At 37.3% G+C, this 26,938-nt stretch overlaps 1 protein-coding gene across 1 annotated transcript; it reads left to right on the top strand.

Annotated features, from left to right (window-relative positions):
- The first annotated feature begins 9,843 nt into the window (after positions 1–9,843).
- On the top strand, positions 9,844–25,970 carry LOC149799302 (uncharacterized). Its single transcript, XM_089958611.1, has 5 exons — positions 9,844–10,113; positions 18,582–18,632; positions 19,700–19,769; positions 21,497–22,288; positions 23,716–25,970. The coding sequence occupies exons 1-5, from the start codon at positions 10,075–10,077 to the stop codon at positions 23,856–23,858; spliced, it is 1,095 nt and encodes a 364-aa protein (XP_089814737.1). The 5' UTR covers positions 9,844–10,074; the 3' UTR covers positions 23,859–25,970.
- The last annotated feature ends 968 nt before the right edge of the window (positions 25,971–26,938 follow it).

Below are 26,938 nucleotides of genomic sequence, written 5' to 3'. Positions count from 1 at the left end.
GATCTGTATTTACAGTTATGGGCAGCTTCTTCCACGGCGCGGGCAGGATAAGTGATGTCTTAAAAGAGACAGCTATGATGTAAATAAAGGATAAAACCAGGTCTCTGGCCGTAGTTTGCCCACCTCTGATTTTTGTTTTAAAATTACCGGTAACAATACATAAACGTGTTGTTTTGGGTTCAGTCCAAATACTGGTAGATCAATTATGCCAATTCCTCTTACATAAAGAAGCAGGGTTTTGTTATCCTTGTGTCAGGTTTTCTCACTTTGCCTCGGTTGAAATTATTAAACATCAGGCAATGAAAGATCATCAAGTCACTGTAAACCGTATTTCACAAAGGCTAATTTGAACAAGCATTGTTTCCCTAATCCACACAAGCAACGTAATGTTTGGACTAGACTAGTAGTGAACCCCTGTCAGATGAATTAAATGTCGCTCTTTGCTGTCACAAATGTTCATAAGAAACAATTGTGATTTTTTCCTCTATAACAAAGTTGAAACATCAGTCCTTTTGCAAAAGTTCATAACGATCAAATAATTTTTGTCTAAAAGTTTTGTGACGAAAACGTACGGTTCAGATCACTGAAAAATCCGTAATGAACGAGTTTTGGTTAAACTATATTAGTATTTTTTAACAGTAAAAAGTAGAATTCTTCTTTTATTTAAAGTCAGTAAAGGTGTCCACGTGACCATCTTAATGAACGCCTTAGCCTCAACCAGCCAAGGCTGTATCTACAAAGAAAATATGCTCATAGTCAAACTCACAACGCACTGAAGCACCCAAACATTGTGATGCAGTTGTTAGGGAATGTTTAGTTAGTTAGTTTCTATTCGTTTTTCCCGAGCGCTGGTCTGGCCGTTCGTTGCATAGTGATAAAAGCCAAAGCAGGTCGGGTAACCGTACAGGAACATCTTCGCCTCTTTCTGCGAGTGAAATGCTGATAGCCTTCCTCCAGCGGTAATTTCTAACTCGTTTTAACACATTTAATTGTTTAGGAACTTTTCCATAGTAATTTGAAGATTAAAGTAAGCATAAAATATAAAGTGATACCATTGACTAATCTTCATCTACCCACCTCAAATATATATGAGAACTAGTTTAGGTTTATATTTGGAAAAGTTGTTTTCTGTGTTCGAGAATAATCTGCCACAGCGTTTACTGCTCAACCTGAAAATCCATACGCTGCCAGTTTCTGGATGAGGAATTTGTGTGGTCACCAACCGAACTATTGAAGGACTCCGTGGATTTAAATAACTCTGTGATTACGCTGTATTTTAAGCACTTGGTTAGTTTCAATTTCCGCTGCTTTCTGACAACAATTTGCGGGATACTTGGGGGCCATATGCTAATTATATATGCGCTCGATGGTTTATGTGGCAACGGTTAGGGGTCAAATGATAAGTATATACGCTTCCGTGAAATTACACGTGGGAAACAGGTTGGAGTCATATTGGAATTTAACATGGCGAAACCTTAATAGGGTCAGACAGGACTTTTAGCATAAGGAAAATGTATGGGGTCGAAAATGTATCGAGTAAAAAAACTCCGTGTCGACTACCCTAAATTTACTATCCATCACTCAGTGTCAAGTGCCAAACACCCATTCATCTACTATCAACACATTATGCCATCAACGCGCCGTACATAGCGACCAATATCTCGCATACACTATCCAACACGCCATGTGTAGTGATCAACACCCAGTCATCAACTATCAAACACTCCACATTATACCACCAACTCGTCGTGTCTGCTGTCCAGTGGCTATATGCATATATTCGAGATTTAGATATACCTGGTCGTCAAGTAGAACGTCGTAGGAAACATAGCTGTTCTGTTGCTAACAGTCATTCTGTTCTAGTTGGGTTCTGTCATGGCTGCTAACAATGAAGAGGAAACACGTATAGCGTTCACGAAAATAATTTACGTCCTCATTATCTTTCTGTTGATTTTGATAGTAGTATGAATAATAGTAACAACGGATATCTAAAGTAAAAATTACCATAAACTACATTTTCGAAAACGATTCCTCACTGAATTGTAACAAATGTATCATGTGTACTAAAGTATCGCTCGACAACGAGCACAACTTTTAGGAGATATTTTAGAAACAGCTTTTGTAGTGAAACACCAGTTTTAGAAACGATGATCACTCAAGGATTGCATACTTTAAAAGATGTAGCTCTAACACAAGGAAGGAACTTTATTCAAAATATAATCTTCAACCAACAAAGTCCTAAATAATTCTTAATGAAAAGTTGTTGTTTCAGACAGGAACATACCTACCAGTCAGATCACCCCTAGAAATGCGTTTAATACTTATGACGAAGTCATGTTACGTGTTTAGGATCTAATAAACAGTAACACAAGAAAGATGGAAAACAACAAGCTTTGAAAAATTTAACTAAATCAAATCACACTAATGCCGAGTGCAACTGTCAAACAGATCTAAGGACGATTTCCACTACCAAAACAGATCTAAGGTTAAGAGCCACTTTCAAAACAAATATAAGGCAGAGTTCCCCACAATCAAAACAAATATAAGGTTAAGTGACAATATTAAAACAGGTATGAGGCCAAGTGTTACTATCAAAACGAATATGTCAATTGACAATATCAAAACAGGTCTGCCAAATGGCACTTTAAAAAAACTGAGGTCAGGTGCCACTATCAAAACAGATCTAAGGTCAAGTGCCATTTTCGAAACAGGCCTAAGGCCAAGTGCAACTATCCAAAATGATCATAGGCCGATTTCCACTATCAAAACAGATCTAAGGTTAAGTGCCACTATCAACACAAATCTATGGCAGAGTTCCACAATCAAAATATATATTAGGTTAAGTGCCAGTATTAAAACAGGTCTTAGGCCAAGTGCCACTATCAAAACAGATCTGCCAAGAACTATTATCGAAACAGGTCTGCTAAATGCCACTATTAAAACATGCCTGAGGCCAAGTGCCACTATCTAAACAGACCTAAGGCCTATGGTCACTATCGAAACAGATATATGGTTAAGTGCCACTATCAAAACAGATCTGCCAAGTGCCACTATCATAGCAGGTCTTCCAAGTGTCACTATCCAAAAAGGTCTGAGGCCAAATGTCACTATCAAAACAGGTCTGAGGTCACGTGCCACTATCAAAACAAATCTAAGGTCAAGTGCCACTATCCACACAGGCCTAATGCCAAGTGCCACTATCAAAACAGATCTGCCAGATGCCATTATCAAAACATGCCTACCAAATGCCACTATCATAACAGGTCTTAGGCTAAGTATAAGTGCCCAAACAGATCTGCTATGTGCCACTCTCAAAACAGGTCTGAGGCCACGTACCGCTATCAAAACAGATTTAAGGTCAATTGCCACTATCCCAACAGGTATGAGGTCATGTTTCACTACCCAAACAGGTTTGCCAAATGCCACTATCAAAACAGAACTAAGGCCACGTGCCACTATCCAAACGTGTCTGAGGCCAAGTGCCACTGTCCAAATAGATCTGCCAAGGGCCACTATCAAAGCAGGTCTGCCAAGTGCAACTATAAAAGCAGGTATGAGGCCAAGTGTCTCTGTCAAAACAGGTATTAGGCCAAGTGCCTCAATTAAATTAGGTCTGAGGCCAGGTGCCACTGTCAAAACAGATCTAAGGTCAAGTGCCACTATTCAAATAGGTCTAAGGCCAGGTGTTACTATCAACTCAGATTTGCCAAGTGCCACTTTCAAAACAGGTATACCATGTGCCACTACCAAAAGAGGACTGAGGCAAAGTTTCTCTACAAAAACAGGTCTGAGGCCAAGTGCCACTGTCAAAACAGACCTAAGGTCACGTGCCACTATCCAAACAGGCCTAAGGACAAGTGTCACTATCAAAACAGGTCTGAGGCCAGGTGACACTATCAAAACAGATTTAAGGTCAAGTGATACTATCCAAACAGGCCAAAGGCCAAGTGCTACTATCAAAACAAATCTGCCAAGTGCATATATCAAAACAGTTCTGTCAAATATCACTATCAAGACAGGTATGTGGCTAAGTGCCACTATCAAAATAAGTGTAATGTCAAGTGCCACTATCCAAACAGGCCTAAGGCCAATGTCCACTGTCCATACAGATCTGCCAAGTGTCACTATCAAAACAGGTCTACCAAGTTCCACTATCAAAACAGGTCTGGGGCCAAGTGTCACTATCAAAACAGGTCTGAGACCAAGTGCCACTATCAAAAAAGATCTAAGGTCACGTGCCATTATCCAAAACAGACATAATGCCATTTCCTACTATCCAAACAGATATAAGGCCTATTTCCACAATCAAAACAGATTTAAGGTTAAGTGTCACTATCAAAACAAATCTAAGGCCGGGTTCCACATTTAAAAAAAGAAATTAGGTTAAGTGCTAACATTAAAACAGGTCTGAGGATAAGTGCTACTACCAAACTAGATCTGAGGCGCAGTCGTGTTTCAAAACAGGTCTGAGGCCAAGTGCCACTATTCAAACCGGCCTAAGGCCATGTGCTAAAAGATTTGCTAAGTGCTGTTATCAAACCAAGCCTGCCAAGTGCCACTATCAAAACAGGTCTGAAGCCAAGTGTTACTATCAAAACAGGTCTTAGGCCAAGTGCCACTATCGAAACAGATGTAAGGTCAAGTACATCTATTCAAACAGGCCTAAGGCCAAGTGCCACTATCAAACCAGATTTGCCAAGTGCCACTATCAAAACAGGTCTACCAAGCGCCACTAATAAAACAAGTCTAAACCCAAGGGTCACTATCTAAACTGGCCTAAGGCCAAGTACCACTATTAAAACAGGGGTCTACCAAATGTTACTATCAAAACAATTCTGTCAAATGCCATTACCAAAACAGGTTTAAGTCCAAGTGTCACTGTCAAAACAGAGCTGAGGCCAAATGTTACTATCAAAACAGATCTGATGCCAAGTGGCACTATCAAAATAGGTCTGAGACCAAATGCCATTACTGAGGCCAAGTGTCACTATCAAAACAGGTATGAGGTCAAGTGTCACTATCCGAACAGGCCTAAGGCCACGTGTCACTATCAAAACAGGTCTGAGAACAAGTGCCATTATCCAAACAGCCCATGGACCAAGTGTCATTATCAAAACAGATCTGAGGCCAAGTGTCATTACGCAAACAGGCATAAGGCCAAGTGTCACTATCAAAACGGATCTGAGATCACGTGTCACTATCAAAACAGATCTGAGGCCAAGTGCCGCTATCAAAACAGATTTGAGGCTACGTGTCACTATCAAACAGGTCTGAGGCCAAGTGTCACTACCAAAACTAGTCTAAACCCAGGTGCCACTATCAAAACAGGTCTAAGGCCAAGTGTCACAGTCAAACCAGATCTGAGGCCAAGTGTCACTATCAAAACAGGCCCAAAGCCGAGTGTCACTATCAAAACCGGTCTGAGGCCATGTGTCACTATCAAAACTAGTCTAAGGCCAGGTGCCACTATCAAAACAGGTCTGAGGCCAAGTGTCACGGTCGAACCAGATCTGAGGCCAAGTGTCACTATCAGAACAGGTCTGAGGCCAAGTGCCACTATCAAAACAGGCCCAAGGCCAAGTGACACTATCAAAACAGGCCCAAGGCCGAGTGACACTATCAAAACAGACCTGAGGCCAAGTGCCACTATCCAAACAGGCCTGAGGCCAAGTGCCACTATCAAAACTGGCCTAAGGCCAAGTGCCACATTCAAAACAGTTCTGAGGCCAAGTGCCACAGTGAAAATAGATGTTATTTACTACTCTAATGATGCTAAACAGCAAACAATATATGTAAAAAAAAAAATGTTGTTTGATGAGAGGTTATTTACCCATTGGAATGAACTCTTAAGCAGTTTTCACTGTAATATTATCCATGAACTGCTTCAGATCGTCCTTGCTATTTGCATACAAGAGGAAAATGGTTTCATTTTCATGTGTACGGGAATAACGCCGTTTTTTCAGGACATGATATGCTATCCATGGCGTCCAGCATATTTGGTTACGGAAGAACCCGGGAAATCCCTGGAAGAACCACCTACCCACTGAAAAATTATGGTAAGCTTCCTTACATACCCACGTTGGCCGAGCCGAGACTCGATCCCACACGGACAGAGGTCAGATGTCAGTGATCCCTAAAGACGAGAGGTTTAGATCGCTTGGCTATATTGAGTCTTATAACACTCGGCCACGCGGATTTTAGACCACTCGGCCACCCGATGACCGAATAAGCAAAAGGATAGTCAATACATCATTTTTTTTACATTTCTGTACTCAACTATTTTCGATCTCTTATGCCAATAATGTACCAAAATGCGCGTCTGTATCACTGTCGATAAAATGTTAAACGAATCTTTGTCAAAGGTTTCGGCGCATACAACGTTCCTAAACTTTTGAGAGATTGCAAATTAGTAAGACGTAAGTGGTGTAGAGAGGTCAGAATTTAGAATGTTCAAAACATTCTGTCTTTATGTTGTATAATGCTGTTTACAGCTCATATAATGCAAGAAACTAACAGCAGACACCACACCCAGTTTATTATGTGTGAAATAATGTATACCTATACATGTATTTCAAATAGGATTTGCTTTTTCAAACTCTTTAAACGAATTTATATTATTACGTAACTGGAATCTTTAGATTTCCAAATGCTGAGGATTATCGCAACATTTAAGAAATATCTTCACCGGCAAAACCATACTATTTCTTGATGTTACTGCGTCATATCCTGGTTAGGAACATTTATGGCTGATACCGTCGTCACTAATTCTATATTTAGTTGTACATTTCACGCCCGGACAGCTTCACCGTATTTTTTTCTAGATTATAACCCTCAGTGATTCGTGATAAAATTTCACCTTTACCTAATGGCAGTAAATGTTAAACTCATCGTAATCCATCAAAGCCTTGTCAAGAAAATGATGATAACTATTCTTTTGTGGCTTATATGCAAAATTAACTATTGTTTACGTTTAATATATCGTTGTGCAACGCCTATCAAAGGAGAACTTTATCATATGCAGGTTAATATTAAACCACAGCAGAACCATATAACGGGCATATGTCAGTGACGACGTGCTGGTTGACCTGACTCTATTTACGGACTTTTTTGCGGACTTTCTCGCGGAAGTATTGTTCAATTCACCAATGCTGGAAGCTAAAACACTAAAGGTCGGACTTAATTTAATGTTTTTGTCATTTTTCAGCCATGCACGGTTCTGGCAAAAACTAGTTTGTCTTGTCATCGTCTAATATTATCTTAGAAAATGTTAAGCCTTTTTCGTATGCGCAGTGAGTGGTTGCAAACAAATTGCAACTTTTGAAAATCTCATAAACGTCGATGACAGCTTAGAATTTTTAAATTATTGACATGAATACTTAAAATACATTTGTTCTTTTTTGTAAATAAATACTTCCGAAACCAATTTTGTCTGATAAGGTCCATCTGAGTAGGCCATTGTTTACAAAGCAAATCAAATACCCACACTCTTTTGGATTTTTAATTTTTTCACCTGTAGTCAAAGGTTTGTGATTACTGTATTCAATACTTTTATCATATGTTTAAAGGTTGATTGGTTCGAAAAGCTGAGTAATCCTACACGTGATTCAGGAGAATCTAACAAATTTCATAAATTCTGCAACCCTCAATTTCTATTATTTCCATGAAGGTGGTAGTCTGTTCGTGGATGCGAATACACGCGCACATGCATAGCAATTTCTTAGTTTTCAATAGCAATGAAATACTATTCATAGCGATAAACTCCTATTATAGCGTAAATGTCTCAAATATATTATAATCAACCCTGCTTTTAACGACCACTTACAGGACGAGTTGAAAGTGTTCTTTATATAAATATCTATAGGTTCTCTTAAGAGGCATGTAAGTTGATTTAAAAGATGAAAACATGATAGACAGAAAGGCATGTAGTCTGGAGATGGATGGATGGATGGATGGATGGATCAATAGATGGATGGATGGATGGGTGGATAGACAGACAGATATATATATATTAGATACAAAGTAATCAAACTTTAAATTCGTTACATTTATTACAATTTTCTTTCAGTACAAGTAGAGAATGTACATTAATAGTTGTACCAGTTATAATGTGCATTTTAATAGCCATATTGTATCATTTGCATTTGAGCACTGAAACTATTCATGGGGTAAAATCCGATGAGCCTTAACACTACTCAGGAGTACGATCCGATGGACTTCACATTCAGGAGTACGATCCCATGGAGTACACATTCAGGGGTACGATCCCATTGAGTTCACATTCAGGAATACGATCCCCCTGGTTCACATTCAGGGTTACGATCCCATTAAGTTCACATTCAGGAGTACGATCCCATGGAGTTCACATTCAGGGGTACGATCCCATGGAGTACACACTGAGGGGTACGATCCCACTGAGTTCACATTCAGGAATACGATCCCACTGAGTTCACATTCAGGAGTACGATCCCATTGAGTTCGCAAGAATTAAGCCTTGCTCAGTTGCCCTCGTCACATTTTAACGTGATTTTTTAAATGAGTTCTGGGTGGGTTTGATAGATTGTCTCGAAAACAAACAAAATGTCAAACGAACTGGCGGATGAACTCAACTATTATTTTCTTCATAATGTTAAAGGCTATGGTATTTGTGTCACAAATTGGCCAATACTGTTGTTTGAATGCAACGAATACCAACTAGATTCAACGTGACCATGAATAGAAGTGGATGGCCTTCACCAGAAAGAAGGTAAAATTGGAGGCTGACGCATCCCTGAAATGTTGGCAACTTTATTGTAATACACACACACACACACACACACACACACACACACACACATATTGTTAAGATTCAAGTCACGTGAGTCTGTGGATGCATTATGGTTTCGGAGAAGATATGTCACAATACAAGTAGCGTATCAACTACACCGCACCCATACTCGTACCAGGAAATATGAAACATGCTGAAATCACAGTGGTATATTAAAAGTAATCGTCACATGGTTTTCATGAAATAGGAAGACATTATGTTCGTTCTTAGCAGAACATCGCATAAAACGGTATAATGTCTTCTAATACATAATATCATGGCGTACTGGTAAAATCGTTTGCAATTCAACTCAAACGTTCTTGTTTCGATTCAACGATGATAATTTTAACGTCTTGCTTTATTACTAGAAAATCTGGAAGAGAAGATATTCATTTTGTATGAAAATTGTAGATAATCACTTTAAATTACTATATGTCAATTTTATTTGACTCGTCAAATATGACAAAGATTCCGTAATTCTCCCTCCAACCCCCCAACCCCCAACATTTTCTGCTTTTTTATTTTTAGTTCTTTATTCAAAGTTCTTGTTTCGTTTAATCTTAAATATTAATCTTCGTATTACTTGAGGGTCATTTACAAAATTCCAAAGACAGTGTAAGAGAGAGAGACAGAGAGAGAGAGAGATTGTTTGAAAATCAGCGTAAGTTAGTTATCGTCATGGGAAGGGTGTGTCTTGACCTTTTAGGCAAGGATATGTTACATAAGTACGCACATCATGCGAAGAGGGATTTAAGTTTTACTTGATTTGTCAGTGACTGAATAGTATCTATTTTAAATGCAAATATTCTATCCACCTGCCGTACACTCTTGAGCATTTTGCATGTACACATGTTAAGTAACGTGCACAACTCTTCAGTGACATATCATTATTACGTAAATAACAGATCATCCAATCACCTTCATTCTCCGCTGAGAAACAAGGCGATTGGGTGATAACAGAACACACAACATGAATGATATTGATGACATCTATAATAGTGATGTCATTCTATATACCGAACTGTCCTTATATAAAATTCACCAAACTCTTTACCTAACATCCAGTAATGTGCCGGCAGATCTGGATTTATTGTTCGCTAAAACAGCAGCGATTCGGACCAGGTTGTGCAAGTCTCGCAAAATTACTGTTCTCAGCTGTCCGTACTTACAGGTAAAGACGGTATTGTTTCCCAACCTGGCTCAGGTACCACTATATATTTCGTCAAGGAACACAGCTGTCTTCAGTTTAACTGTGATAGACTTGTGTGTGGATGTACGTCATCATGACAAGGCTAATATGGGCACTGGTAGTAAGTATTCACGAAAATACAAGTACTCTCTCTGTCCCTCTCTCTCTCTCTCTCTCTCTGTCTCAAACACACACATACAAGTTTCTCTTGCTCTCATAATATTTTCTTCACATATTTTACATGATGCTCACTTTATACTTAGATTGGTGATTGGTACATATTTTTATACATGTAGTGATTTTTTTTTTCTTTTTCTGTTTATGGTTTAATATGTGCATACTAATATTCTTGGACTAGGATGTTATTCTTTCTCACAACCCTCTCATCTCTCCCATTTCGGATTCGCTCCTGTGATGGTAAAAAAAGTGCTCACCGATTTAGGTTCATTATTTATTGTCAATCCAATTGTTTTTCATGTCATTCGCCCTTGGTACAAGCTACGAATGTAAAGATTCAATAAACGATGGTTCATCGATGATACAAGGGATTACCATATCCATATTTCTATGTACTTTAAACAACGGACTGAAATTATTTAAATTGGTCTGTTCATTATTAAACGGAGGTAACACTTTTCAACAGACCGACTGAATATTAAACAGATGTATCACTTATATCATTACAATATTTAACCGCTGGCCCATCGAAGTCATGAAATAAAAGGGATGATAATTTATCTACATACGCGTAAACATTTTTGTGAAACGTCATGCGATCCTCCTACAATAGTTATATATAGATTTCACAATTTGGCGTTTTGTTGCCAACGGAATATGTGCATAGATATTTGAATTGGTATCAGATTGATAATTTATACCCCAAGGAACGTGATGATGGTTTGCTGGGGTGGGATCGAAAATAGCTTTTATGTGCATCGTGCCCAATAAATGAGTACAAACCCTACCCTGCTGATTGTATCACCATTAAGAAGAATCGCGTAACACCTACATCTTTTTTCTGTCGCGCATAGTTTTGTTTGACCCTTCCCACCCAAAATATCATTGTAGAATTTCTATCCAAAGTTGTACGTATGACATATTATAATCAAGTAATATCTGTACAATATACTATACAAGCATATAAATGATTATACGGACTGTTCCGGTGTCCTAAGTGGTTCAAGCGTCCACCTCAGATGCGGGAAGTTCAGTTTGTACCTTGGCAGGGTCATTTCAAAGATTTATAAAAATGGTAATAACAGCTGCCTCTCTTGGCGTTCAGCATTAGGAGGTTAAAGTTAGGACTGGTCGGCCTGGTGTCAGGATAATGTGATTGGGTGGGACATAATGATACATGTCTGCGGCATCATGACCCAGTGCTAGACATCACTATAAACTGCCACTCTGCAGAAATCGTAGTGATATGACTGAAAAACTGTTATAGCTAAGTTTCAAATCCAACTCAAATACACACACACTCACACGCACACACACACCTGAGCGCACGCTTATTCGATTAAGAAAATGAACACGAATTGAATAAGTGATTAAATTAATGGTTTACAGACACCGTGTACAAATACATCACATGAGTTAGCGATAGTAATTCTGCCTTTCATAAATATACTTCTCTTCCTAGCATCTAACGGCATATTTCTAATTCTTTGTCAGATCTGCAACATGTTGTAGTAACAGGTACATGTCCTTCTAAAGCCGACCTGTTTCTACAAATGATCTATCGGACATGTCTACGACACGACACGAGCCGTTTTGTGGAATAAATGTAACCACATGAGCGAGACGTTTTTGCAAAATCACTGTTTGAGGTACAGGATATAGGAAAAGTCAAACTGAAGAGACATTCATTACAGAATCGCAAACATTCGTATATTCTTTCGATTCTGATAAGACTTTTTCTGTTTCAACACTGAAGTAAAAGCCAATTCATTCAAAATACACCAAACAATTAGACCAAGTTGGTAAATAAGCTACCGGCTTTGAACCATTGCTTCCAAACTGTAGTAATGTTATAACCTATCTTCGTTGTCATTCATGAATTAATTACATTTATGATGTATTGAGGTGAAAGTCTGTCAAAACTCCAGCATATGGCCTGATTTATTGTACATGATAAGGAAGGACGATAAATATGTATATTAATGATATATATCATCATGACAACAATAGGGAATTCAAAACACTTGCAAAAACAACAACAACTACTACTACTACTACTACTACTAGTAGTTGTAGTAGTAGTAATAAAATAATAATAATAATAATAATAATAATAATAATAATAATAACGGCACTACTACTTCTAAGAAGACAACAACGATGACGACGGCAATAGCAGATGTATTACTAACAACAATAAAAATATGGATCATGTCTTGCACTGACTTAATCGGTAGACACATCTGATTTGACTTAAGCCGCTCCGGGGCCTAATGGTTAGAGCGTCAGCCTCGAATGCAGGAGGTCGCGGGTTCGAACCATGGCCGAGTTCGTACTAAAGAGCATTAAGAGGTTAGTGTTAGGACTGGTCGGCCTGGTGTCAGGATAATGTAACTGGACGGGACATCATGCTACATGTCTGCGGCATGATGCACCAGTGCTAGACATCACTATAAGCTATCACACTGTAGACATCGTAGCGATATGACTGAAAAAATTGTTTAAATTACCTTAAAATTACAAATATCTCTCTCTCTCTCTCTCTCTCTCTCTCTCTCTCTCTCACACACACACACACACGCGCGCGCGCGCGCGCGTCTTTCGTGAAATTAATTTGTTGGGACAACATTTTATGAGAATTCAACCCGCTGAACTGGAGTAGGATTTGAACTGATTGATTGCTTGTCTTGATCCCATTGTCTCTAAAGGCTTGTGTGTGTGATCTATCAGTTCTTGACGGGCGTATCTTTCATGTCATACACTTCGCACATCTAAATGAATTAATATTAATATTATTTAACGTGAATGTTTTAAGTCTTGTACTATCAACCAAAGTAGTAATAGTATCAGTTATTTCAATTATTATTATCATTGTGATTTGTATAATTGTTGTTTATGCTGTTGTTTATAATCTTTTTAAGTTACTTTGATTAATTTAACTGCATTAACGCAGCTGTTATCACTTGTATTAAGAAGGGTCCACGGCGGTTTATTTTTTCCACATGTGATAAGGAAGGTCCAAAGCGGTTTGTTTTGCCATATGTGATAGGGGAGGTACACAGTAGTTTGCGTTTCCGCGTGTGGTAGGGAAGGTACGCAGTAGTTTGCGTTTGCAGTTTGCGTTTCCGCATGTGATAGGGAAGGTACACAGTAGTTTGCATTTCCGCATGTGATAAGGAGGGTCCACAACGGTTTATTTTGCTGTGTGTGAAAGAAGGGGTTAATATCAGTTTTTTTTCCATATGTGATAGGGAAGGTCCACAAAGATTTTGATCATGTGAGAAGTTAGGTCCAAAACTGTTGTTTTTCGGTCCGATTGTTAGGGGCAGTCCTAAACAGTTGATAGGTAAGGTCCACACCTGTGTTTTATCATCCCTTCTATGTTCCCCAACTATTTTGTGTCAAATTCTTGTTGAGAGTAATTCTTCTTGCTCTCCTTTTAAAATATATGCATCATATATTTACTGGACTAAAAAAATGTTTATATTCAGATATATTATAATAATTTGTTTTAGCTAGATTTAAATTCCATTTTGCCATAGTGAACGATTGCTTTTCAATTGTCTTGGCTGGACTAATAATGCAATATGACAGTATCATATGTTTTAAAAACGTTCAGAGAATGATGAGCATGCATGCGCTCACATGTAGTAGAAGATAGAAGCATTGCAATATTTTGTTTGTTTTTCTTCAATCTTCAAAAACTAAATATTGCAAAAAGCTACAAAGATTGATATGTAGCATATCTAGTTAGTTTATCCATTGCAAATATTATTCTGTTGCAATATTCAATACCCAGTCCAACTTTTCATAACAAAGGTCAGCAGTTTGCGAACTTGCGTCTTCTGATAATTTTGGCCAACGAAAAGTATCAGAAATTTCTGAACTAAAGGGTCACTTTAATATTTTAATGAAACTTTCTTGAGGAACCCGTTCACACTACATCATCAACAATTTCGAATAATTCCTTGAAAGGATTGCATCATTTAAAGCGTATTTCTTTTTATTGTATGTAATGATACCATTTAAATTAAATCTACATAAGTTTCAAGAACATGTAACTTTCTGAGATCATGCAGTTGATGATATATTTTGTCCTTTCAAAAGTGTCCTTCTGATATATCTTTATTTTTTATTTCAATGATCTTAACCCGGACATATTACTCGAAGGAACTGTCTTCTTTCAAGTTCGATGTCTTAGGATACTAGTACTATGTCTTAGTCTGTCCGTCTGTCTCTCTTTGACATGTAAGATATTAACGGATAATGGATGCTTATCGAATAAGAGTCCTTTTATCTCCACCTTTTACATCAGGTAATCATGACGATTTCATGACGGTAGATATTCATGACTATGGGGATAATACATGATTTGCCTCCTGCAATCAATTGCCGGACTAGGAGGAAATAATCTGAAGCAACTAGCTTCAGTGACAGGCAAATGTTGGCAAGATTTTATATAAATGTTTTAAAGTTTGAAAACTGGATACAGTATAAAAAATGGTACATCAAAGAAACATCTCGTCGATTAATTTCGATGTCACATAATAATAATAATAATAACAATAATAATAATAATAATAATAATAATATTGAGGACTTTGTATAGGGCCTAATCTTTAGAAGCTCTAAGAGCTTTACAACATTAGGCAACACCTGTAAGATAAGAAACATATAATGATATGATTACAAAAACAAACACCATGAAATTAGAAAACGTAAAAAACATGCTGAGAATATTTAAGGTAGGAAACATTATTAGGTCTTTAAGTTTGTTCTTGCATTCGAAATAAGTGAGTATTTAGAGCACTATTGAATGGGATCACTGTGTCTTTGTGTCTACGTTCAGTGGGCAATTCATTCCACGTTGCTGGGCCCTGGTATGCAAAAGAACGCTGTCCATATGACCGTAATGTTTGTGTCAACGGCATGCATGTGAACTCTTAATGCTATCCGTAATACGCATTTCATATCTCTATGAATATGGATCATTGGAGGGGTAATGTTACATTTCTTTAAAATGAATTTGAATTTAAACATAACAAATTGGAAACCATTTCGCCTTTATATTGTAAACAAGATACAAGTCCTAACCACATTAAACAATTTTTCTTAAAGAAAATAAATATATTTACGTTAGCACACTAAATGACACGTCTGTCTTTCTAGTTGTGAAAGAATAATCTGTACAAAACATAATCAATCCAAATCACTTACAACTATCCCATAACTATTCAAAAATCCCACCACTGCCACCAGATAGTTATTCCCTGTAACAAGAAAAGGGGTTACTTGACCAAGCGATGTCAAACCCTGGCGCGATTCCGCTAGAAGTCATACGTTTCTCCTGATTCCAAAGACCTCTATACAACTACTGTTGTAAACTGGAAAGTCCGACGTATCCATTAGATATAAAAAAAAAAAAATGTTACTCTAATCAATACAAGACCACAGATCTAACAATGTTCCAATTGTCTATCAACCGCACAACTGTATAGATGAACTAGGGAAAATAGGGAACTATTTTTACTACGCCTCCTGAGGATGGTCAAATCACGGTTTTAAGCCCCATTTCGTCTATAAGTTTGCATCACATTTACCACCATGACAACATTAAACGGCACCTGCCGACGACGGAGCAATCCCTTCCCGCTTATTCCATTATGTAATTTACCAGTCTTCAATAATAAATACTGCACATGGAGTCATACAAGCAATGCTTACAACTAGATTTTAACAGGGGCTATTGAACGTCAGAGACAATCATGCGGCTCTGACCTGAATTCACCAAAAGTAAAACATGGCATCATGGAAATTAACCAACACTTCACTCCGTGACGTTTGCTCCTAGTAAATGGCTAATTATTTCGGTGTGAGGAATATTTACCCAGGACCGACTTTCCATAATCAAACAAGTAATCACAAACATCTACGAAATCCTTAAACCGATCACTATAAACAAATGTGTATACTCCAAATTTATGACACTATTGATGGATGACAGGACTATGGGTGAGAATTATTTCAGTCAGATGCTTTTTCAACAGGTTATGTTTTTGTTCTTGGAGAGAATGATTGTTCTTCATCCTCAGGCAGATTATACGTCTTGCTTTGAAATCAAATGTGTGAAAAACATAAATTGTACTTCCTTACATCCACAGGAGGCAGTGATAAATCTGAGCATAAGACTCAAACAAATAGCACAGCATTTGATTTATATCTGGTAACCGTGGGTGGCTCAGTTTTTCGTGCCTACACAAGGCCCTGTCGACCACCATGGTGTGTCTGTAGAAAAGGCGATTGTTTCCAGTGGCCAAGGCATAATAATACCTTGCATGCGTTGATATGCTTTTCAGTGCTTATCAATCATTTTGTTTCTCTCACACGCATGACGAAATCTTGAAACAGTGAGATTTTTGTCTCTACCTTCGAAAACGCTTTGCTCCAGTAGCTGACAAATTTAAAACGTATTCATTCAATATCTCAGATATTAATCAATTAATCAAAATTTATACTTTTGTGTTGCCCGTAAAAACCGAAAATTGTGAGTGAGACATGTTTTATTTGCACCCCTTTCTTATTCATATCACTATTATTTCACTACAGCAACGTGTGGAATAATATATATAGAAACTATATTGGAGCTGAAAAGCAGGTGCTTCCTTACAGTATCATCTAATTGCAAATACACAGAGAGTAATCTAAAAGAAAAGACAGAAAAATACGCATCAGATATAACCAGTAAGACGTCCGTGAGATGATACGATAAGATGGATAAGATAGGATTTATTTAATGTTGGCGTGATTCGAAAGAATAATTAAACGTAAGCTCTAATGATCTTTTACGGACATTATATAAACCAAATAAGACATTACAACATGCATGATTAGCAAGACATCCTGAACACATAATAATACATAAATACAAATTGGGCAAAACACACAACGCGTGACTTGTGACATGTGAAAGCAAAGCATTACAAAATTAGTGGGTGAAAGTGACTTTAGTAACTGGATTAATTTGTTTTTAAAAACAAAGATTTTATGATTTGAAGAAAAAAAATATTGACCAGAATTTAAATTTAAAATAAACGCAGAAGCACCAAACTAGGACTACAAGCGAGTGCTGCGATGCAGCATGTATGTTACTTAAAATGAAAGGAATTAACAATAGAGCACTAGATCAATATATAAAAGAAGGACAGATAAACAACGAACACTAACGCAAACGTTGGCTGTCATGATGGCGGTGGAAGTTGTATTATTTACAAATATTATACTTACAATCTTTACCATTCCAGGACAGACGTCAAGATCTAAATGAGATAAAGATCTGTAGTTGTTCGTTAGCTAATTCCATAGAGTGGCAGCTGCATATTTAAAATATTATTTTTTATTTTTGGGGGTGGGTGGGTGGGAAATGTTGAGGTGTTCAATCTTGAGACATCTAAAATATTTGTATATCTACAATTATATTTATTGTGTTTACAATACGTATTAAATCGTCAAAATATTTCAATGTTTTTAAAGTCTCTTGAGCCGTAATCCGACGTCTGCGCACCTTTAGGGTTTGTATTTTTGCCGCAAGTAACAGTTTATGATTGCTGCTTATGAAATCATCATATATAAACCCCAGAGCCCGCTCCTGCATTTTATTTTCAAGTTTAGCAGTGTTCATGTCGATACAGAAATGCCAGGCTAAGGGATAATTTGAAATTGGAAACGATAAATGTAAATATGGTCGTTGGTTTGCTGAGTCTAGTTAGCTTATGATCAACACGTTTCAAGACAGTTGACATGAAAGTTTCCTACGGAGATTTTGTTTTACATGTGAATCGAATTGCAGTTGAAAGTCAATGCCTATTCCAAGCAGTTTAACTATATCTTCACAATTTATAACAATACTGCTTATATTTACTACAGGTTTCATACCGAATATCTTTTTACAGAAAGCTAGTGTTTGAAACTTTTGCGGGTTGGCTTTCAGTTTGTTCGCAGAGAACCAGTCAATCAGAACGTTGGACTCTTTCAAGTGTGTTAATCAGTGTCAAAATCCAGTGAAGAAAAGGACAAAGTGTTATTGTCGGCATGATTATATAAGGGGCCATATCTAATAAAATAGAAGATATCTTGGATAAAAACATGATCCGTAAGTTGTCTGTGATACAACAAGTGGCCAACGATATGACCGTAAGTGGTCAGTGGTATGACCAGTAAGGAGATATTTTTAGAGAAATATCAATAGACTTTGTGTCCATTAAAACATTTTCTAGTATGCGTGAGGCAGATTTAAAAGGATATGGTCAATGAAAATATGTTACTTATATTTCATGTAATTTCGTTGTAGGTATACAAAAATCTAATTGTAAGCATTTATTTATCTTGGTATATAGATATATACTGTATTTGTAGGTCTGCTTGCAGTTGATAGCTGAGAGCTTTTCACAAGGTCAGTTTTGTCAGGTAAGTCATCGAATTCTGTTACAACTTTACTTCATTAAGAAACAGACTTGGGGGGTGGGGTCAGATAAAAAATAATTTCATAAGTTCATTTTAGTAGGTTCAATAAATATCACAGCGAATTTTCTTAATAGAATAACAATTGTATCTATCCTAGGTCATAAATGACGTGAGGAATATATATAAAAAAGCTACACATGTATATTGTGTACAAAGTAGTATACTCAATACATACTTCAACAAATGAAAGATGATGTATGCAGTATAATCAGTATCCAATAGATATGACAGATAATGCATGCAACATAATTATTATCCAATAAGCGAGAGATACGTATGAAACATAATCAGCATCCCATAGAGACGACAGATGATGCATGCAGTATAATCAGTATCCAACATATATGACATATCACGTATGAAGCATATTTAGTATCCGATAGATATTACAGATCATGTATGAAGCATAATCAGTATTCAATAGATTTGACATATGATGCATGCAACATAATCAGTATTCAATAGATGCGACAGATGATGTATGCAATATAATCAGTATTTAATATATATGACAGATCACGTATGAAGCATAATCAGTATCCAGTAGATATGACAGATCATATATACAATATAATTAGTATCCAATAAGTGCACTTTTATTTTACCCCAGCTATAGAGAAAGTTCTTAAAATAGTAACTAAAAATAAGTTGAAAAGCCTTGTTATTACTGTGTATTTGTTTGGGGGGTGGAGGTGGGGGGGCTTTTGTGTAATTTGTGGATGTTAAAATATAATTGCTCTAAAGCTCTCCGCCTTTGATTGAATTCACGAAAATGTCCCTTAATACATCCGTTCGTTTTGAGTAAAATATCCGTGGTAAAAGGAAAGCATCCATATGTGCGATTAACCAAAGACCTTAGATCCTTTTCCCCATCTTCGCAAGTCACGGGTCTGATATGTTAATCTATCTGCACTTAAGGTTAGCATTTCGAAAATCTTGGCTCTCGAAGATGACCATTTCATTTTCCTGACTTAATTCTTCGATGCTCTTAATGGCAATATAAATTTCAGTGTCGACTGGGAGAGACGTGTACACTGATTAGAACATGTACCCAATGTCCAGCTGAGCCGACATGTGTTGGTAAGTCGCAAGTCTTAATAATAACATACATATCACACACACACACACACACACACACACACACACACTCTCTCTCTCTCTCTCTCTCTCCATGTTGTAAACGTTTTGAAGCCTTATGTGAGACTCTTGAACGAAATTGACAAATGCTTTTATTGGGACTGAAATTGTTCATGAAAACCTCTATTTCTAATCACTTTATAATCATTCGAGGAGTGTTAAGACAATGCTTACTTTGTCTTGCTTATAATTAACATGTACCTATCCAGAATGACAAGGTGTACATTACTCATCCACCTGTCTTTGCTACTTCACTAGTAAATTAACGTAAACAATATATCCAGGTAATTCTCGAGTGCAGTCGGTGAGATATGTTGACTGTATTTAGACACTTCATTTGCTCTGGGATGCGTCCAGAGATGGTGTTTAAGCGGACTTGGATTTCTTTTAGAAAGAGTTGGATTTACATTGATATATATATATATATATATATATATATATATATATATATATATATATATATATATATATATATATATACATTCACATGTATACATACATGCATATATACATATATTCGTATATATACATTCATATATACATACATGCATATATACATACATTCAAATATATATACATGCATATATACATACATTCAAATATATATACATGCATATATACATACATTCAAATATATATACATGCATATATACATACATTCATATATAAATACACACATTTATATACATACATACATACATACATACATACATACATACATACATACATACATACATACATACATACATACATACATGTCACGGGGCCCCGAGTGGCCGAGTGGTCTAAAGCGCTCTCCGTTACGGATCACTGCCATCTCACCTCTGTCTGCGTGGGTTAGAATCTCGGATTCGGCTAATGTGGGTATGTGAGAAAGCTTGCCAGTAGCTTCTCGTGGGTCGGTGGTTCTTTCCGGAGTTTTCCCGGTTTCTTCCTCCACCATTAATACTGTACATGTATAGCCTATCGTGTGCTGAAAAATGGCGTTAAACCCTACAACAACAACAACAACAACATACATGTCACATACTTACATACATACACCGCTCCGGTAGCCTAGTGGTTAGTGTGTCCGTCTCGGATGCGGGAGGTCGTGGGTTCGATCCCCGGCCGAGTCATACCAAAGACTTACAAAAATGGCACTAACAGCTCCCTCGCTTGGCGCTCAGCATTAAGAGGTTAGTGTTTGGACTGGTCGGCCTGGTGTCAGGATAAGGTGACTGGGTAGAACATCATGATACATGTCTGTGGCATGATGCCTCAGTGCTAAACATCACTATAAACTGCCACACTGTAGACATTGTAGCGATATGGATGAAAAATTGTTAAAGGAACGTTAAAATCCAAGTCACACACACACACACAAGGGCATGCATACATACATGCATACGTACGGACCTACATATATACATACATACGTACGTACATACATACATACGGACCTACATACATACATACGTACGTACGTACATACGTACATACATACATACATACATACATACATACATACATACATACATACGTACGGACCTACATAACTGGGTATAGACTGAATATTTGGTACAGAGTCGTCCGTATTTTCGTGTTTATTTAATACAAGTTTTAAGTATAAATCACGAAAACATCTTTTAACAAGACCTAATTCGCTTAAAAACATTTTGCTTTCCTAGCAGCCGCATCCTTTGGACAGCAAGGTGGTGACGTTCCCGGATCAAGCCTAGGTTGGCCGGGGCAAGGCGATTTTGGACCCACAGCTCCACAGGACCCAAGTTTTAGGTTTCAGCAACTAGGACAGCAGCAGCAGTTTGGAAGCCAGGCTGGTTCTTTGTTTAATCCAGGTACTAACCCAATCTGGCCACTGGATATACGAGACCAAGGTGTCCCGGGGCAAGGTCCAGTCGATCAGGGAGGAGTTGGCATGGCCTGGACTGGTCGAGGAAGCGGACAACAGCAAACAGGATCTCAACCAGTTTCCTTTAGGGACCAACAAGGTTTTGGGGCTGCTGTAGTTGATCCCTTAGGAAGTCTCACACTGAACCCTAGTCAGGGAAACCAGCAGGTAAACGCGCAAAACCCTAATACCCCTGTAGGTGCAGGGACAAACAACAATTTTACATTGGTAATGACTCCGAGGGCAGATCGTACTGGAAGCACAAGCAACATTTTAAGAGACTTCTTTGGAACCTTTTATATATTTCATCCCAATAATGCTGAGAATGGCATACGGGTTAATATAACAAAGTCTGGATACTGCAGGCAAAGAATTAGTACAACGGAAGCAAACTTTTGTTTGAATCTATGTTATAGTGATGAACAGTGTCCACGTAACTTGAAGTGCTGTCCAAGCGGTTGTTCTCTGACATGCACAGAACAAAATGTAGAAACAGCCTTAGCTAGGCAAAGGGCGAGAGAGCTAGCTGAAAGGCGGGCGGCCCCTGGTCAGACCCAGGGACAAAACCAAGGTATGTTTTTCTATATTACACATTAATTACTTCCTAAATATTAGAACTCTTTCTGATTTTGGGTTTTAATAGGTCACATGACAGATATAATTAACTCATGAATCCCCCGCTTGATGGTATATTCTGACTGGGAAGGTGGTAGCCATTTTCGTTCCTGAGGTATAACAACTGTCTGTTATGCTCGCGGGGAATGAATGACTATACAGGATTGGAACATCGCACGGCGATTTCCGTCATGGCGTAAAATAACCTCGGATGTAGTTGTAGGAGTACACATCAATTTTATGTTTGGAGATTCGCCTCTAGTAGCAAAGGACGCGATTATTTCAAGTGTGACTTTGTCTCCTTCTGCTCTCATATTGTGCCATGTAGACTCCGATCAAAATTATTTTTCCTATACAGTCTCTACACTTGTTTCTAAATACTGAATTTTCCACTGTGTCTAAATCCTAATAAATCATAAGTTAATCTAAAGGACCTTCAAAACTGAACTCACGGTAAGGTTCTTGTCATAGATTATATGGCATTTATCTGGAGACTGGGCTGTATGCAAAGCAATGTTAATGAGCCAAAAATTTCACCGTCAATGCATCACTCTGCATTGTTGTTAAAATATACAGCCACACCATAATGTTCATATTCTAAAGAATAAACAATTACCATTAAATCAATACCAAGAATGCCTAAATCGATCTCTTGTATCAACACCAAAATAAGAGGGAAACAATGCTCTAAAAATATACTGGGTCTACGCTCGTGAGTACTGAACCGGGAGTAATAATTGTAATCAGAGTCCTACGTGAAACGAAAGTAGGGTAGAATATAGTTCGTATTGCTAACCTTGGCTAAGCTCTTGATAATTCAAGAATATATTTTGAGAAATAGGCTCCAGAGTACTAGTGAGCTCAACCAATCAGGTGCAAGATAACCTCATTAATATGTGTGGATCTTGGTCATTATTGATTTGTCTGAAATCTTGATGATATAATGAGCTTAATATATTTAAAAACGTCAGATCAGAAAGATGGCCTACTGAATGGTAACAAGTTCAGTCAACCAGACGCATGATCAACTCATTAATGTCCATTGATCTCGCTCATATTCAAACTCGTCCAAAAAAGTGATGTTATAAGAAGTATGATTTCCAAGTATGATCATAATCGGACCAAAAACATGGCTTCTGACTGATAACAGCAAACACTTATGGATGGATGGATGGATGACACATGACCATACTAGGTTTTAGTCATGCAAGCTAACAGACAATTCTGATGTACAAATACGTGATCCCAAAAATATTGGTCAATTACCAGTTATAAATCTGTAAATTATTAATAAATCTGTAACCAATGAAATGATGTTAAAACTATACATAGCAATGCCTTAAAATAATTGTCTTTATTCACTTTTAACTTCTTCATCAATAGGGGCTACAGCAACATCCCAAATAGGAGAGCAAACTCGAGTGACCGATCCGCAATGTCAAGGTGTTCGTCCCTGTACCCAGCACGCAGAATGCCCTGGTCAAGAACTCTGCTCTTCAACAGTGTGTGGACAAATATGCCAATAATGTGCTATTTGTGATAGCAATATCTAATTCCTTAATGTCACCTTCTTTTGGGTGCAAAGGCATTTACACATGTATTTATTATAGTTGATGTTGACCATAAACATCAACAAATTTCCAATTGAGATGACATCAATTAAACTGACCATGATAAAAACACCATAGCACAGCCCTGCTGCATTTTCACACTGGCAACACAATGAAACTGACCATGATACCAGCATTATACTACAGCCTTCCTGCATTTTCATGCTGGCAACTTAATGAAACTGACCATGATACCAGCATTATACTACAGCCTTCCTGCATTTTCATGCTGGCAACACAATGAAACTGACCATGACACCAGCATTATACTACAGCCTTCCTGCATTTTCATGATGGCAACATAATGAAACTGACCATGATACCAGCATTATGCTACAGCCTTCCTGCATTTTCATGCTGGCAACACAATGAAAGTGACCATGATACCAGCATTATACTACAGCCTTCCTGCATTTTCATGCTGGCAACACAATGAAACTGACCATGATACCAGCATTATACTACAGCCTTCCTGCATTTTCATGATGGCAACACAATGAAACTGACCATGATACCAGCATTATACTACAGCCTTCCTGCATTTTAGATGATAGAAGTTATAATTAAGACTTTACAGCACATAAGGACACTTTGGTAAATCACGTCACATTCTTGAGTTCTGATTGGTAAACTAGATTTATTTCAGGACAGTATGCATTTACTCTTGACCATGGGATACTATACTTGGCAAAGGTCATTACTAGGGGTGAAATGATACACCTGTGCCACGTATATATATGATTCTTGATACACAGCCTGTGATACGGCACATATTGATACACATATGAACTTTATGGTCTTTCAATCTTCAGAGGGTAGGTGGTGCCCCTTTATGTATGTTGACATACTGGTTGTATTTCCAGTATGCAGATTACAGATAGAAATATAGTTATCATATATTTATATCCGATTCTCATCGATGACAAGAAAACAAAACTACTTTCAGATTTCATGTTGGTTGTCAGTAAGTTTTATTCAACGCTTTAGGGCATTTAATGGTGGCTCCATTTAACTCACTTTAGCCACCAGGACCTTTCTTTTGCAAGGAATGAATGCTCTGAAAACATTATTACCAATTTCATGTCTCACACGAATTTTGGAAGACATTACGATCTTATCTTCAAAACAGAACAAATAAAGCAATTTCCTCGTGCAAAGAAACTTATCTAGAACAAATCCAGGCATGGGAATAAAGATGAATACCAACAAAATCTATCACATTGTACTTCCTACAGATGTAAATGACTGATGTGGCCAAAGGTACTTGTATTTGTTAGTGAAGAAGGAAAACAATTGACAACACCCAGTCCTATTCTATATTTTTATTTATTTTTTTACAGAAGGTAATAAACTTTAGCAGTTTAAACTTGCCCCCTTGCTGGTTCTGTGCTAATTTATGCCACCAGCACCTTCATTCACTGGTTAAATATCTCTTCATGAAAACAGAAATTCCAAATTTGTTCCCCCATGTACAATTTAAGGAGAGATGCTGCCAGGATTTTCTCTTAAGAGGGACAATGAATGAAGAGGAGAGTAGAAAGAGGGGGAGGAGGAAACGGTCATAGTTCAATTATTACCTAATACTTCAATATGTTTTTCTTTCTTCCTGCTCCCCTTTTTTTTAGAGCTCTACTGAAATCAAAATCTTTAATAGATGTCACCTCTAGCTGTATAAATATTAATCTGTTCATTATTTCTGAGCATACTCTGTTATTTATCTGTGTATTAACATTTTTCTGTGCTTCCTTCCAAAAGGCATATGCATAGCTAGCTTTATCATCTTGAAGATGTTGGGGAATTGTGACTGTTATTTACAATTTTCCAGAGCTCAGACATTATATTTTGGATACATCTGCTCCCAAATTGGGGTTTTCATTAACATAAACTTACTTACTTGAATCAATAGTTTATTGACCACCATGCCAGAGTTCTTAGCTGTTCTATAATGATGTATCAGGATTTTTATTCCATCAGTGCCACAGTCTGCTAGTGCAGACAGGTTTTTAAATAAATATCTATACTTCTCAATTTCATTTCATCCTTATTTATTCAGTTTATATTATCCCTGATATTGATATATGGTTTTGTAGCATTTGGTCCACAGGGCTATATTTACTTATTAGAAAAAAATGAATTGCATTCTGATTTTAAATTGTCTGTATTTTAATTAGGCTCAGTATTCTGCCGTTTCTACTTTTAATTTTAAAATACTGTTGAAAGGGAGATTGACCGTCATGTGGTCTATTTTTGTCCATCCAACATGTACATATGACTTGTGTATTTAACACCATTTTCTGGCTCAAAATCATTCACTGGTATCTCCATTAACAATTTCCCAGCTCCAATAATCCAATATACTTAATAACTTTACAAATTATTATGAAAACGTAATCAACTTCACTGGGAATCAAACATGCATTTGTAAAACTTCCTTCATGGAAGCTTCCAACTATGCCATAATGCTTATTCCAGGGCACAATGTGCCAAACAAATTAGTTTAATAACCATTCATGTCATGCTTGAAGAATCCAAATGTGTAGACATTTGCCCACACAAAAAACAGATGTCACAACAAGAATGGTTAAATAAAAACTGTACCCTTCGCCAAGCACATTTTCATATGCCAGATCTTCAACTAATTTGCGGGAATTCTCGTGCATCACTGTCTCCAAGCTTTCAAATCAACCAAAGTAGACAAGATAAAATTTCAACATAGAAATTTCGTGTAAAATTGGTTATTAAATGATGAGTAAAGTACTTCATTATACATGTGGGACACGTTTGGAATGTATCCCATATGCTGAACATGCTGCTGGGTTATAATAATTAGCATGGAGGGGGGTAGATTACGAACAAAGTAACTTTGTTTTAATTTGAAGATGGTGAGCGAGTGTTCTCAATGTCTTTTTTGTTTGTACTAATAAAAATGAGTGCCTATGACTGCAAATGGCAAATGCAGTTTCAGATGAATTCTATATTTTAAAGGCAAACTAATA

Source organism: Sinohyriopsis cumingii, chromosome 5 (genome assembly GCF_028554795.1).
Source record: "Sinohyriopsis cumingii isolate HCF-2022 chromosome 5, ASM2855479v2, whole genome shotgun sequence".
NCBI lineage: Eukaryota > Metazoa > Mollusca > Bivalvia > Unionida > Unionidae > Sinohyriopsis > Sinohyriopsis cumingii.
The sequence above is the reverse complement of the archived record's forward strand: the minus strand, read 5'-3'. Positions and strand labels throughout refer to the sequence as shown.